Raw genomic sequence first — 14,685 nt, forward strand, 5'->3', positions numbered from 1 at the left:
GTATAAGACGGAAGAGAAGAGAAAAAGCGAGAGGACCAAAGAGAGAGAAAAGTCTGGCAGGCCTTGGCTGCTGCAGTTGCAGTTGTTGCAAGCCGCGTTGCCAAGTCTCATTTGTTTATCATAGTTCGCCGGCCTGGCCTTTGCTATCTTGAAAAAAATCGCGTCCCAATTTTTCTCATCGGGAAAGATTACGTTCCCGATCGAAGAGCCTTGCATTTTCACCCCGAGTCCTGAATCGCGATCGCTCCATTCGCGCCTGCTACCGTCTCTCCCCTGACGAGATTCGGAGCAACGTACTCCTCTTCGGTCAGAGGACACTTTTCATCGTACGAAGAACGATGCAGTTTAGTCTAGCCATCTCGTAAGAGAGAAAACTCTGCTTGGAAGTAGAAAAAAAAAAGAAAAAAGAAAACGATTCTCAAGATTTCGGTTCCTTCTGCTACTTGCTACTCGCATTGTCGCGTGGACTCGTTTCTGAGTCATCGTGCGTGCACGCATGCACTCTCGCGAGCGCATGCGTATTTAACGTGCACGCGTTCGTGCTTTACACTCTGCACGCGTATAAATATGTATGTACACACGTACACGTTGCGTACAACCGACGTCGGCAAATGTGCATTTACACTCTGCCACTCTTCCTCCGTCCCTCTTCGTTCCCCCCTCGCCCCTTTGCCGCACATTACAATCGATTTGCATACAAATATACCGGGCATCACGATGGGTGGTATGTTTATTAGCAAATCCACGTGGAAATTCTGCCGTTTTATTTATAACCCCTTATTTTTCGGAGACACGCACCGTATTCCCTGCTGCCAGCGACGCAACGTCTGCCTTCTTTCTAGTCGACGAGCGAGAAAACCGTAAGCCGTCTGATAATCTTGAAAATTGCCAAGTATATTCCCTTTGGAACATCGGCCTTCCGTTACGCGCGCTTTTCAAGATATGGAAATTGTACACGTGTTGTACCTTCCTAACGATGGCTTTTTTTTTATCATTCGTGTTAATGAATCGCGAGTACACGCGTTATTTCTTTATCACGAGCTCGATTGAAATACAGGAAAAGAAGGAATCGGATCGCGTCTGAAGCGACGACACGGGATACCCGATTACCCGCCTGTCTACATCGTATCCTTTTACACGTTGCAATTTTTCATGGTAGTCGTTTTCATTAATTTTTTCTTCTTCTCCTAGCGATGTTGGGCTACGTAGCTTGACGCCCGTACACGGAACTGCGAGTCTGCCGGGACGTTGTTTCCGCATTCCCGCGAATTATAAGCGAGGACGATCGGCGCAGCTGCAGCGAGGATGCAGTCGCATCGCGTCATCTAGTTTTGCATACGACTCGACCGGCCAGGATCCCTTCTCGACTAACGGTTCCCATTGACTCCGAGGATCGGTCGTTCTCTAGGCCAACCAAGCGTTCATGATCGTTCGAGACCTATCCGCCGTTCGTCCAGTATAATTACCGAACGAAATTAATCGAACGGAATCGTCGTCGAGAAAAAGAAGTAGGCGTGTATTGAATTTAACATCCAACTGCATCTATGTAAGAACGTGTCGGATTACGCGCCGGTTCTCTGTCTTTTCCTACGCTGTTCTCCTCTCTTCTTTTTGCGCTCTTTAGCTTGCACTACTCCGACAGCCTGTTGCAGAACCACAATCTTAGAGACCCGGGATACGAACGAACAGCTATAAACGCGCTTTTACGACGTTAATCGAATCGTGGCCCGAGGGATTGTACGGTCGATTCATAGAAACACCAGCCGTGTTTCTTTATACTTTCGATTATCGAAAATTCTTGGTTTAGAACATTTTTTCGAACACCTTTGACGAAACTAAAGAGGCCAGTCGAGACGACCGCGAAAGACTCTGGCTAGCCTTGGTGGGGTGGTGCGTATCACCGTCTTGTGGCAGTAACCTTGTGTCCGCGTCAGAGTATTTTTTTCTTTTATCATATCACGCGTACGCTAACAGTGGACACGGCGAACCTGGCCGCGGTCGCGGCCGCGGCTGCGGCAAGGTAAGACAATATGAACGGGTTTGTCCGCGGTCAGTACTGCCGCTACAGTCCATGGAATATAATTCCTTTCGCTGCTCCTACGAGCCTGACACAAGTCGCGAACGTCTCTGAATCAGAAATACCGAACAACACGAACCGTGTACGAAGAACCGTGCCGATGGGTACGACATATTTTCAGAACGTTCGATGGACGCGTTAGCAAAGTCGAGGGGAAAGAGTTGATCCGTTGGTATCGCAACGGATGGTTTGCACAGCGGATCAGCAAGGTAGTAAACGCGGCGATAATCGGGTAACCTTGACCGAGTGTACGACCGATTGCTGAATCCTCGACACTGGAGACGACCCTGAAGCATTCGCGTAACAGCGTACAAATCACGAGCCAAGGACAAAGAAGTTGATGTCCTTCGAGTTTCGCGACAGAGCATCGGACAAAGTTTTCGCGAAATTTCGTCGTTCGATTTTTTTTCTCTTTCATTTCTTAAGGGCGGTGGAGCAGGTCGCAGTGAGTAGAAGAGCGCGGAACGTCGAGGAGGGGTGGATGGAATCGAAAGAAAGGCTCGCGACAGCCTCTCGCGATCTCTAATTTATTTTAATAACGAGCACGCGATGACTCGGGGAGAGAAGAAAGAGAGGCGGATCGCGAGCGGCGTGGCGAGGCGAGGCGCGGCGCGGCGGAGGCTTGGACGGAATGCCGGCGACGCCGGCGTATTGTCGGAGGTCAGGTTCAGCAGCCACGATGCGTTCGTTCCCTCTCTTCATTCGTCCCTCGTTCAGTCAGCCACGCTCGGAGATAAAGAAAGGGGTTCGATGCCGAAAATATCGGACCGACCGAAGTAGAATAGGAAGGTTGTTGGTTTGCTTTGGTCTGGTCGCTCGGAAAATCTACAAACTCGCGATGTCGACGACCCCGTTTTTTCCCCCCCGCCGCCGCCGCCACCGCCGCCGCCGTCAGACTATACAGAGTGCGTGATTTGTAACGCGTGGAGATCCGTGCAATTGCACGCAAGTGGATTTAGATTGTAAAAAACGATGCGGAGAGGTTTGATACAAAGGCTATCCTTGTTCGAGTCCGCGACAAGACTCTATGAAAGTGATTTACCTTGTCGAAGGTGGTCTGCTCGAAAGGTATCCACGCTCGAAATCGTAGCCTTAGCGCACGTTACGTTACGTTAAGTTACACCCTGTATAGATGGAACCGCGATAAAGATCGATCGGCGCGAAACGCGTATCGGGAAAGAAGGCGGACAGATGGTTTCTTTGGGAGTTTGCCGCGTTTCGGAGTAAAGCTGCGTCGAGCAACGTTCGCAACACTCCTAGAAGAGAAGGCCTGGATGCTGCACGCTGCATCCTGCATATATGTATGTTTTATGTCAGCGTGCATTCTGCATTTGCGCCGTTGCCACGTCTGCTGCCTCTCCTCGGCTCTTTCTTTCTTTATTTCTTTCTCTTTCTTTCTTTATCCCCATCCTCCTTTTCTATCTGTCCGACTGTCTTAACTGTTCTCCGTCTCTTTCTCTTTCTCTTTTCGCATTCGTCTGCTCGTCCTCTCCGCTCTCTCGTGCCCTGCGACCCGCTTCGCGACGGTGCCTGCATTTCTTGACATTTCTCAAACCCGTGTCCCACCTCCGACTGGTCAGCCGCGGCAGTCCGTTGAACTCGAAATAACGAAAAGAAAGGAAAAAAAAAAAAGGAAGAAAAGCGAATAAAATGCCGGTCGAACTTGTCGAAGATCGAAGATTCCCAACTAGATCGACGAGGAGCATCGTCACTAGCAAGATGGTTTTTGCGCTGGTCGCAATTCGAAACGCTCCCCTCGCTCGCGACCAACGAAATTTCCCACGGCTTGCACCAGCAAAGGGTCGAGTTTTTGCCTGTAAAGGAATTTTTCTTTGAGCGCTCTGCCGCGATCTGCATACGCGCTATCTATCTCCGTTTATCTGTTCTTTTCCTTCGAGCAGAGCCTGTTTCCTTCTCCCTCTTGCTCATCTACCGTCTCTCTTCAACCGGCAAACTCTCTCCCGCCCCCTTCTATCTCTCTACCCCTTCTCTCTCCTCTCCCCCTCGTTCTTTCTCTCCGCGGCACATGCAAATGCGCCGTTTCTCCGTCTTAGAATCGCTTTCCTCGCGACCGTGGAGCCGTGGGGCCCGGTGAAAAATGCCCTGCCGCGTTCTACGGTGCACCGGGAGAGAGGTGTACGAAACTGTTTCGGGATAAGTTTCTCGGCGAGCGGCAAGCGTCGAGCTCGAACGGCAGCTCGATCAGTGCTTCGGTTAGAGTAGGTCGTGGTTCGGCCCGAAGCTCGGCCGGCTTCGAACGGCAAGCGGTAACAACCGGCCGAAAAAGAGTCGCGACCGAATCTCCGGAGACCCTCGATTCGGATCGGTGCTCCGATTCGATCCGATCCAATGCTCCTTTCCCATTTACGGATCGATGCAAACGTCTCCATTTGCGCGGATCGACGATAATCTGATGGAAAGCCGTATCGATAATCGGCTGGTTCCGTTCCTCCGACGAAGAGATTAATTACGCCGGGTAGCAGTACGCTTCGGAAACGTAGTGCCGATTCGAGAGAATGGAAGAAACGGACAATGAAACGCGTGTCAAAAGGTGAAGGATCGTTGGAACGAGGCTGACCAGAGCTTCACCGATGAATACTTTCTTTGTAGAACCGGGTGGAACGTATCGGGAAGGGTGGCCCCGTTCGATTTCGAGAGAGCGTGGAACGCGTGCAGTCGCGAGAAGTGTACGTTTCATCCGTTGGGGGAGACGAAAGGATCTTTCTCCGTGGAGATACGTTGACTTGGAGTCGATCCAGTTGACGGTGTTTCGCGCTCGAAGGAGCGCGTCGTCCTCGTTCTGGAATGCGCGTAGCCGGCGTACGCGATTCCGCGGAAGGACGGTTTGTTTGCTCCGGACACGGCAGACGCACGTGGATGGCGATCGAGGAAATTCGATTAAAACTCTCTCTCTCTCTCTCTTTTTCTCTCTAATTCCTTGAATTTCAGCCGACGGAATAATACACGAAAGAAAGTCGGAAGGCGAAACGAACGGGTGGTCTCGGTTCTAAAGCGAGATTAAAGAGTACAAGTATATGGTCTCCTTACCTCTCGTGCACGGTTCTCTAGAGTAGGTGGATCACAGTTAAAACGCGGTGGTAGGAGCTAGGTAAAAAGATCACAAAATATGGCACACTGTTGCCCGAGTTCATCGTTCGGCACTTCGCGGCGCGGTTGCTTACTGGTGGGGGCGGCGAAGCACGGGTGGAGGAGAATGACGAAGAAGATGTGGAACGAAGGGAGCCTAGAAAGGAACGCTAGCGGGAAAACACTTGGAGCGAAGACGAAGAGAGGAAAAGGAGAGAGACGGAGAGGTATTCCTCGCGCGCTGTCAGCTGTCAATGTCGCGCACGTTGTCACTCATCCTGCGTGGTTTTTCCTCGCGACGCGAGACTCTGACGTTCTGCTGATCCTGACGCTGATGCTGATGTCGATGCTTCCTCGATCCTCTCCTCGCGATACATTCGAACGATCCCGATTCCAATTCGATAATCCCTTCGGTACTGCGGTACGTTTCACGTTTCGAGCTTTCACCGTTCCCGATCACCGATCGTATTAACACGTTTTACGCTGCACCCGACGCTCTATCTCGATGTTGTTCTCTCCGCTGTTTGCGACTCGTCTGCACTGGTAAAAATATTGCGTGGAAAGGGGGAGGAAGGATGGGATGAAGGAAGAGGAAGAAGAGAGGAGAAACGTTGTTACTGTCACCGGTCGTGTTGGTCGCGGTCGCGGTCGTGGTCGTGGTCGTCTTGGTCTTGGTCGCACTCTCGCCTCCCCGTGTGCGTGTGACGCGGTGCGCGCGTGGTGTCGCGTGAAGTTGGTCGTGCGTGCGCACCTTGTGCTTCGTTAAAGAGTCTTTTCCGTATAAAATGCTGGGGCGCCGGCGAGAATCGGCCTGCCCGCCGTCGCGTAGGCTTCACGCCGGCGTCCTCGCGGCCGATTGGCCGGATACCAACCGGTGGGGGACACTGGCGCGAAGGTCCGAAGGTAGAATACTCGCCTCGAGAAGCTACCAGAGCGGATCCACGACACTTTGGAGTGGGGTTGTGCGCCTTTGCTATCCCGCTAACGCGATTCGCCTACGTTTTCCCTACATCCGAACGGATAGGGATCGCGATGCCCCTCGAGAACAACCCTCGACGAATCTCCGAATGTTCAGTTACCTTTGCTCCCGATTCAATGGACCAGATTTTTGTGCCGATACTCCTCCTCGTTCATTCTGGTCCACTTAATGGACTCGGTCAAAGGAGAATCGTACAAGGATTTTTACGAATGCCTTGAAATCCGATAATGGAAAGAGGAAACAAAATTGAGTCAATGCGCAGAGTGGTAACAGGGTGTCTCTTTCTTGCCAACTCTTTCTCTCCGTGCCCCCCTTTGCCTCACGATACTCGCTGTCTTTCTTTTCAGACAACTTCTCATTCTGATCTGTCGGCTTGTTCGCTTTCTCTTTCTCTCTCTCTCCCTCTCCATCTCTTCTCTCCTCGAAACGCTCTCGTCTTTCTGTCTCGCCTGTGCTGCTCGAGACCGGCCAGGCTATTCACCCACGCATGCACGAGATGACGATGACGATGACGCCGACCGCTCGCCGCTACAACGCGTACACTGTGAGCGCTCTTTGCTCTTTCGTACGTTTCACGGGATCAACGTGTTCGTCGAGGATAAAAAAAAAAAAAAAAAAAGAAAAAGAGGAAAAACGCAACCGATCAAAATTCCACACCGGTCGTCATGTCTAATCTCGCGATTTCTGATCGTGATTCCGACTAGTTTGATCTATCGGTTGCACCTTTTTGCTCGAACCGCGAGCTGAGAGACGAGTTTTTACGCCAGATCGGTTCGGAAAGATCGATGCTCGATCGAGAGACTTCTCGTTGCTCACGATTTTGCTGGCCTTGCGATCTACGCGACTGACATTGGCACATTGCGATTGCACAGCCCCGCTGACCCAGATTCCGCCTCGGTTATTTTTTCCACGCTGTCGGATTTTTTTATCTCTGTTGTTTCGAGCATCGCCAGCTACGTCTCGACGACATCGTCTCGCGTATATTTTCCAGCTCCATCATGGAGCCGAACTTTGATCGATCTCATGGATTTCCATCAGTCTCCCCTTTGAATTTGCAATTTCCACTAATCGACAATTATCTCGATGGCAATGAAAATGAATTGCAATCGACATCGTTGAAAAATGATACACGCGAAAGAAGAAACGTTAGGAAAGGATAGCGGTTGAACGGGCCGAAAGGTTTCGAGATGGCGGTCGTTGGGTGAGAAGGGGTTCCAGATGATGTTCCGGTTGCCGGTCAGCCGGCAGTAGTCGTGGCCCGGCCGGATCCTGACCTACGACTACGTGCACCAGGGGAGCACGCGAATTTTGTCCGAAAGTCAACGCGAACGAAAGAGCGGATTCGCAGGCCTTCGAGGTCACGATGTTGCAGTGGGGATCGGCGTCGGAGGGACTCGAAGAGGGGGTCCGAAGAAGGTGGTGGATATGGGCGAAGAGCCGAGGGAGTAGGAGAGAGAGTCGATGGAGGATACGGTCTGGCGGAGGAGGACCAAGCGACATGCTAGAAAGAGGAGCGCGAGAGCAACGTGTAGCCAGTGAAGAAGAAGAAGCAGAAGAAGACGAAGAAGAAGAAGAAGAAGAAGAAGAAGAAGAAGAAGAAGAAGAAGAAGAAGGGGGCTGATCTACCGGCAATATACACACAGAGCCGCACAGACCACGGCAAAACTCCACAGTTTTGCTGTTCGATTTTGCAAACTTATATTTAGAAGGGCAACGATCTTTTGCCGCGGCAGCTCCAACCAGAGGAGAGGAAAGATTCTGGGATACGCGCGCGGTCTCTCTCGTGACCGGCCGCTGAGATTTCTCAACTCTCCGCAGGCCTACCAGTTTATCCATCTATCCTCCTCTCGCATTTTCCACCTTTATCACCACCCTTCGATGAAATTTTCTTTTCATTCGAAACGAACGATAGTCGGATTCTAGGCATTTACAGACCAACGGCCACGAGAATTAATGGCAATCGCGTACACGTCACGTTTCCAGATTGTAATAATTACTGGTGACGCGTGGGATAACGGTTTGTTTAATGAGTTTGCTACGGTACAGACTGATTCTTAATCGCCCGGCGTACCGTTTCCAGGGGATGTTACAAGCACGAAAAACGTAACGAAAAGCGCGTATAGATTTTCATTCTCAGAACGTTAACGTTAGGTAGCGATAGATGCATCGTCTCGCGGATTCTGCGATAAGAATTCATCGGGACGAGGTCGAATTCGGAATCGCGACGAGGCTCGTCGCGAAAACTCGTCGAGGGAAAAAGCGTACGGATGTTTTGGAATGCACGAACGTAGCGCATGACCACCGCCCCTGTGCGAACGTAATCTTATCGTGGAAAGAGCGATGTGACGAACGCGAGTGCAAAACGGCGCGGAGTCAACGAACGATAAAAAAAAAGCGCGTAGCCATACACGCGACACAAAGAATAAACTCTGTTCCGTGCTGCACTGGCCCTCCCTTTTTCCTCTCTCCGCTGCACTCGGAGCGATGCGCTTCCATCTCGCTCCCGCTTCTCTTCCTCTCTTCATCCGCGTTGCAGCTCTTGGCGGTCGTGTGTGGGCGCGTGAGCCTCCCTCCTCGCCCTTCGCCGTCCATCGCTTTCAGCCACGCTCTTTTTCTCCTTCTTTTCCTCGTGGACCGCTTAGGGTAGGTCATGGCGGAACCGCGCGAGCGAATGACGACGGAGGCGAAAAAAGAAGAGGAAGAAAGAACCGTACGCCGCGAGTCGCGAGTGTACAACGTTTCGCCGGTGCACGATTTTGTAACGCGTACCTTTTCCCTTCTGCTTTGTTCGACCACGTTTTTGACAAGTTATTCGTCACTCGGAATAATAATTCGTCTTTGAATTACTAGACGGTAACGATTTCCATGAATTTCCACGATATTTCTCGGCGAGCCCCGCTCCTTACAGCGAACAGTATCATCTTTTAGAAATTTCTGTATTAACCTCGGACTCGAACGGATTCGCCCACAGTTTCACCGAAGATCGAACAATTCGATTAGGAGGATCTTAACAGCCGACGCGGGGCCGGCGTTATTGTTAGCGATCATGCGATCTGAAAATCATAGAAAATTACTGAAAAGCCAGGAAAGTTTGCGCTACGTTCTGAACCGGGCAGAAGGTACGGTTGCCCGTGGACTTGAGATGTCGTAATTTTGCCTTCGCCATAACGGCTACAAGGCACGGAAGTTCCCTGCCCCCCTCGGCCGACCTTCTTCTCTCTTTCATCCTCTCTGCGTTTTCTTCTTCGATTCGAAACACAGAGAAAGCTGCTCGCCCCTTCTTCGTAATAGTAGAAGGGTTAGTGAAACAATGGCACGTGCGCGAACACCGTTATTTAAATAATACGATGGAACCTCAGCCGGGGTTGAAGGCAAAAAAACTTGCGCTCAAGGGGATGCGAAACCGAACGTGAGAAAGACGCGTGGTTCCGTGAGAGAAATCTATCGTTTGCTTTCTCGTCGCTTTTACTTCGAATCGAGAATTCATTTCACTACCGTTTTTCTGGATCTTTAGAAAAATTCCTGTTGATTTTTCGCGAAAATCTGTTAATGTATCGAATGATACGCGGTCGAAGATTCTGCGGGTATCGATCGAGAACGCGTTCAATTTCTTCTTCGCCTTTGTCCTTCCCCCCTGTAACATCGTCTTCTTCTTTTCCCCGTGGCGCAGTTCCGGTTCTCGCAGCTGTCGTCGTCGATTCAAAATCGAGACGGTGGATCGGTCAAGGGTAAGCTGGATGTGTTGGTAACGTTACCTTCGACGTCGAACCGGTTTAAAGCCGGGGTGAACGAGAGATTTAGAGGGAAAGAGTTGGGCGCAAAAAATTCATTTGAATCGCCGGAGGGTCGTGGAGCAGAGGTGTCGAAATAATTGGATTTTAATTTTCAAGCCGGTGAAAGAACAAAACCGCTCTCTCCTCCGTTGATCGACAGCCATGAGAATCCACTCGGCAACGAGTGTTTATACAACGTTGCACGGCATTAATGTTTTCGACTTTCCATTTTATTTCTCGCCCTTTGTTTTCCCACGATTCGTACCGTTTTATAATTGTCCGGGCAGCGAGTTCGATGGCGTTCGACGACGCGAAGAACGATCGTTAATCGTTATCGATAATCGCGTAAACGATCGGGTAAATTAGCAAAGGGGGTGTGCAGGCAACGAGTCGGCGGTAATATTTTATCAGGAGTACAGGGTAACGGTACTCTGTTTCGACGGAGATACGCGGCCGGAGGAGCTTCACAAAGGAGGCGAATGTTTTAATTAAATCCCTGCAAAACGTGAAAACTTTGCCATCGTGCGGCGTTTTTGCGATTTTCCGAAAGTTTCGCCTCGTCCCGCGACTCGCTTTCAAGGTGGCGATGGACGAGACGGGGGTGGTACAGTTTCTAACCACCTATTTTCCACCTTTCCATTTCCCCCTCCCTCGCTCTTTCTTCGCAACCCTCGCAGTAGTTGGTGAGAATAAAAGAAGTGGGAAAAACAAAAGAAAGCTACGGCTACTTAGCGAAACAAATTGTTGTTTCGTACTCGGGACGAGAATTTAAAAGTTTCCGCGAGCCTTTCCTCTCTCTACTCCCTGTTCTACCTTACTTTCCTTCACTTCACCCTTTCTTTCTCTCTGTCTCTCTGTCTCTCTGTCTCTCTATATCTACGGTTTAATTTCTTTCTTCGTCACTCGTCGGGCACGCCGTTGTTTCGAGGCAAACGATAGTCCGACTGGATTCACGGCTCGTTAGCGGTGCTTCCTTTCCCTTCATTTCGGTGCTGTCTCGTAAAAGGACAACACCATATACGCGAAGACCGCTACTATCGATCGTGACGGACTGTCCCATTAAATCGGTTACATCGTGCGTGGAATACGCGTATGGAACAATTAAACGCGGTATTGTCCCGCGAGGTATCGAGTTAGGTACCGTTCCTCGAGACGTTCCGTTCTCCGTCTACCTGTTCTCGTCCGTTGTCTATCACGAAAATTTTCCGCTTATTGTCTCCTCTTGTGGTGAATTGCAAGATCGTTCTCGAACCGCTACGACGGTCAGACGTGTCGACGATCGACACGGGAACAACACGATGCACACGCACGTGTGTGCGTAGTTCGTCCGTTTAGTCGACGAACTTGTTACCTTTGTGTTAAGGTGAAACGGAATAAAAATTAAGAGATAAATGACAAACAAGCGAGTACACGCACGTAGAGCATGCCAGCTGCGACAGAAAACAAAGAACTACAACGAAAAATTTGGGAAAAACGATGTGAAAAACACTGGCGAAGAGCTTTTCCCGCTCTTCGGGAGGAAACTGAATCGAAACGAAACTAAAGATCTCTACGGAAAATCGTGCGGGAGGAACGTATGAAAAAAAAAAAAAAAACATTTCACGACGAGCTTGAACGAATTGGGCGAAACAAAAACAAAAAAATTGATAAGAGGAAGCTGTGTACGATCAGGAAGAGAAATAATAATGGGATGTTGAACGGGTTGAGTGTACAACTCACTCCTTGCACGACGGACCAGCACTCCTCGAAGGTGAGGTTGCCCATTCCTGCGCCTCCGCCGGCGCCTCCTGCACCTCCAAGTCCCGCCGCAGAGGCACGAGACTATCGGGGCAAGACAGGAGGCTCGTGTTAGTTTACTTTCCTTTGCCCTTTCATCTAACCAGCAATACTACAAAATCCTTTTTTCTTTCCGCACAGAGTGATTCTAAAAATTCATATTTCGATACCTTGGTCCTGAGGGTATTTCAAAAGAGAGCTATCATAATCTATTTTCCAGAATCACCCTGTGCAACATGGAAAACATAGAAAATCTGTTGAAATAATCCGTGCAAGAAACGAAACGAGAGAGAGAAAAAAAAAAAAAAAAAAAAAATAAGCAGAAAGGTTCGGGTTCCTATTAGCGGTGAGAGCGAAGCAGATTCGCAGGGATATATTTACTTAGTTTCCTCGTATCGAAGCTCGCGGACTGTGGCATCGCAGAAGCACGCCGCGATATTTTCTCGAGAACATCTTCTCGGCGTACCGTATGACGTATGCGTATAGTATTATCTGTGTTGCGCGGGTCAAGAACCCCGAGAGACGACGTATCTGCATCTGGTCGCATCGGTGTGCGTGGGCCGCGTTTGCATTTGTGGCCCGGTGACTCGAACGTGTGCGTGCGTGGCTGGCTGCTTGCGCGCGTGTAACATTCACTCTCTCTTGCACTCTCTCTCCCTCTCTCTCTCTTTCTCGCTCACTCTCGCTCTCTTGCTCGTTTAGTTACATGCGTGTACGTTTACGTGTAAGCGTGTAGGTTTCAGCGAAACTCGGTGTATAGGTGGATGCGAACGGGTACGCGTACGCGCCGAGTCCAAGTACGCGATGTGGTAAGTCAACGTATCCCGATGTGCGTGAACCATGGTCAGTGTATCTCTCGGTACAGTCGTAGATTCAAACAGTCAGCGAAATTGTCGACGATGTAACGCGATTTATCGAATGTCATCCAGTTAAGCCGATACGCCACGTTTTGCCAGCTTTTTCTTTCCTCCCTGACGCGACGCGATCGCGGGATCATCCTTCCGCTTGATAGCTTTTCTTTTTACTCTCTTTTCGGAAAGATCGACACGAGATCGTATACGAAACGTTTGCGTTCGGATAGCGTTCGCAATCGAGAAGGCAAAGTTTTTGGAAATAGGGAGGACAGATGTTTTTCTACGTTCGCAGAAAATGCTTGAAAGTATTGTCCGGCGTCGGTCGGCCTAAGTGAATGACCCTATTTATCGACGCATTATGCACTTTTATCGCGGTCGCCTCGTCCCAGTTATTTATCTCTTCTCTCCGCCGCTACGGAGGAGAGAAATATAACCGAGATCGGAAAAAATAACAGCGAGAGAGAAAAAAAAAAAGGAGAAGCTGATAGTGATTTGCATAGATGAATCGTAGACGTATTGCTCACCTGTAACTCGTTGACGAGCTTCTCCGTCAGGCTGATGTCGTGGGAGTCCTGGCTGGTAGCACCGGGACTGAGCATCGAGTTCTGGGAGTTTTGTTGTTGATTGGTCGACATCTTCATCCCGGCGAGGGCACCGTTTTGAGCGATGCTGCCGGACATGTTCAGCGCCTGTTGTTGCAGGTTTTGGGTGAGATTTTGAGCCTGCTGCTGCAAATTTTGCGTGAGATTTTGGGCCGCTTGTTGCTGCAGCGCCTGTTGGCTCAGGCTTTGGCCAAGGTTCTGTGTCAAATTCTGCGCTTGTTGTTGCAGCGTTTGCGACAGGTTCTGCGCCTGACTCTGGATGTTCTGTTGCAGGTTCTGGCTGGTCTGGCTAAGGTTTTGCGGTTGATTGAGCAGCTGTTGTTGTTGCTGCGGCGACAAACTCGGCGTGAGGTTCTGCGCGAGATTGTGCTGTAATGTTTGGCCCAGGTTCTGTTGCATGTTCTGCGTCAAGGCTTGAGTCAACGCCTGTCCCAAGTTTTGGTTGAGCGCCTGGGCCGCTTGAGCGGCCTGGACCGCCTGAACGGCCAGCGACGGACTCGAGGCCTGCGACATGGTCTGTTGTGCCTGCGCCGCCAGGCTGTGAAGACTTTGGGCCATGCTGGACGCGATGGCACCTTGGTGGTCAGCCTGTGGCGACGGCGTCGTCGGCGCCGGGGACGATTGATGCTGGCCTCCTTGAGCCGTTTGTTGGTTCATGGACATGGCGTGCTGTTGTTGTTGCATCTGCTGTTGCGGACTGGCGGTCTGTCCTAATCCCGAGTTGCCAGTCTGTTGCACCTGCGAGACGTTCGTCTGTTGCTGCTGGTGTTGCTGCTGCTGTTGCTGCTGCTGTTGGCCGAGAGGACTGTGCATCTGTTGCACTTGTTGTTGGTGCTGTTGTTGTTGAGTCGAATTGGAGATAGGGCTGTGCTGTATCCCCGGCGAATGCTGAGGCGGGCCCCGTTGCGGCTGTTGCCAATAGTCGGACATCTTGAAGACGTGTTGTCGCAAGACGTGAAGGTTAGCGGCCGCCGTGACGGCCGAGGATTGAACCTCCATGGGTTCCGGTTCGTTGTCGAGGTCAGGTTCGGGCGAGCTACAAGGATCCTCGTCCTCCTCGTCGTCCTCCCTCTCGGTGATATCCTCGTCGTCCTCTTCCTGGATTTTGATGGATCTCGATGGATCGAGCGTCTCGTTGCCGACCGTTCCTCCTCCACCAACACCAGCAACACCACCGCCGCTTCCACCGCCGCCGTTTCCGCCACCGCCACCGCCACCACCACCGCCACCTCCAACGGCTCCACCGCCACCTCCTCCACCTCCTATCCCACCCCCCGAATCGCCAGAGTGGAGATGATTTCCGGGGTGATGCTGATGATGATGATGCTGCTGAAGGTGATGGTGTGGACGCGACTCTGGATTTTGGCTTTGCTGCTGTTGATGTTGTTGCTGCTGGTGATGATGGTGATGCTGCTGCTGTTGCTGCTGTTGGTGTTGCTGCTGTTGCTGTTGTTGTTGTTGCTGCTGCTGTTGTTGTTGTTGATGGTGATGCTGTTGCTGGTGGTGGTCCAAGCCAAAGTCGGATTGGGTTTGCGTC

At 50.9% G+C, this 14,685-nt stretch overlaps 1 protein-coding gene across 12 annotated transcripts in view; it reads right to left on the reverse strand.

Annotated features, from left to right (window-relative positions):
* LOC114880013 (zinc finger protein 853) overlaps nucleotides 1-14,329 on the reverse strand; it is a 65,575-nt gene extending 51,246 nt beyond the window's left edge. For all 12 annotated transcript variants that reach the window (XM_029195549.2, XM_029195556.2, XM_029195553.2 and 9 more), the window contains exons 1-2: nucleotides 13,071-14,329; nucleotides 11,636-11,737 (exon numbers count right to left, since the gene is read on the reverse strand). In XM_029195549.2, coding sequence (XP_029051382.1) covers nucleotides 11,636-11,737; nucleotides 13,071-14,147 — 1,179 coding nt within the window. In that variant the 5' untranslated portion in view covers nucleotides 14,148-14,329. The remainder of the gene's footprint in view (nucleotides 1-11,635; nucleotides 11,738-13,070) is intronic.
* Between the last annotated feature and the right edge of the window lie 356 nt (nucleotides 14,330-14,685).

This window comes from Osmia bicornis, chromosome 10 (genome assembly GCF_907164935.1).
Source record: "Osmia bicornis bicornis chromosome 10, iOsmBic2.1, whole genome shotgun sequence".
In the NCBI taxonomy this organism is placed as follows: domain Eukaryota; kingdom Metazoa; phylum Arthropoda; class Insecta; order Hymenoptera; family Megachilidae; genus Osmia; species Osmia bicornis.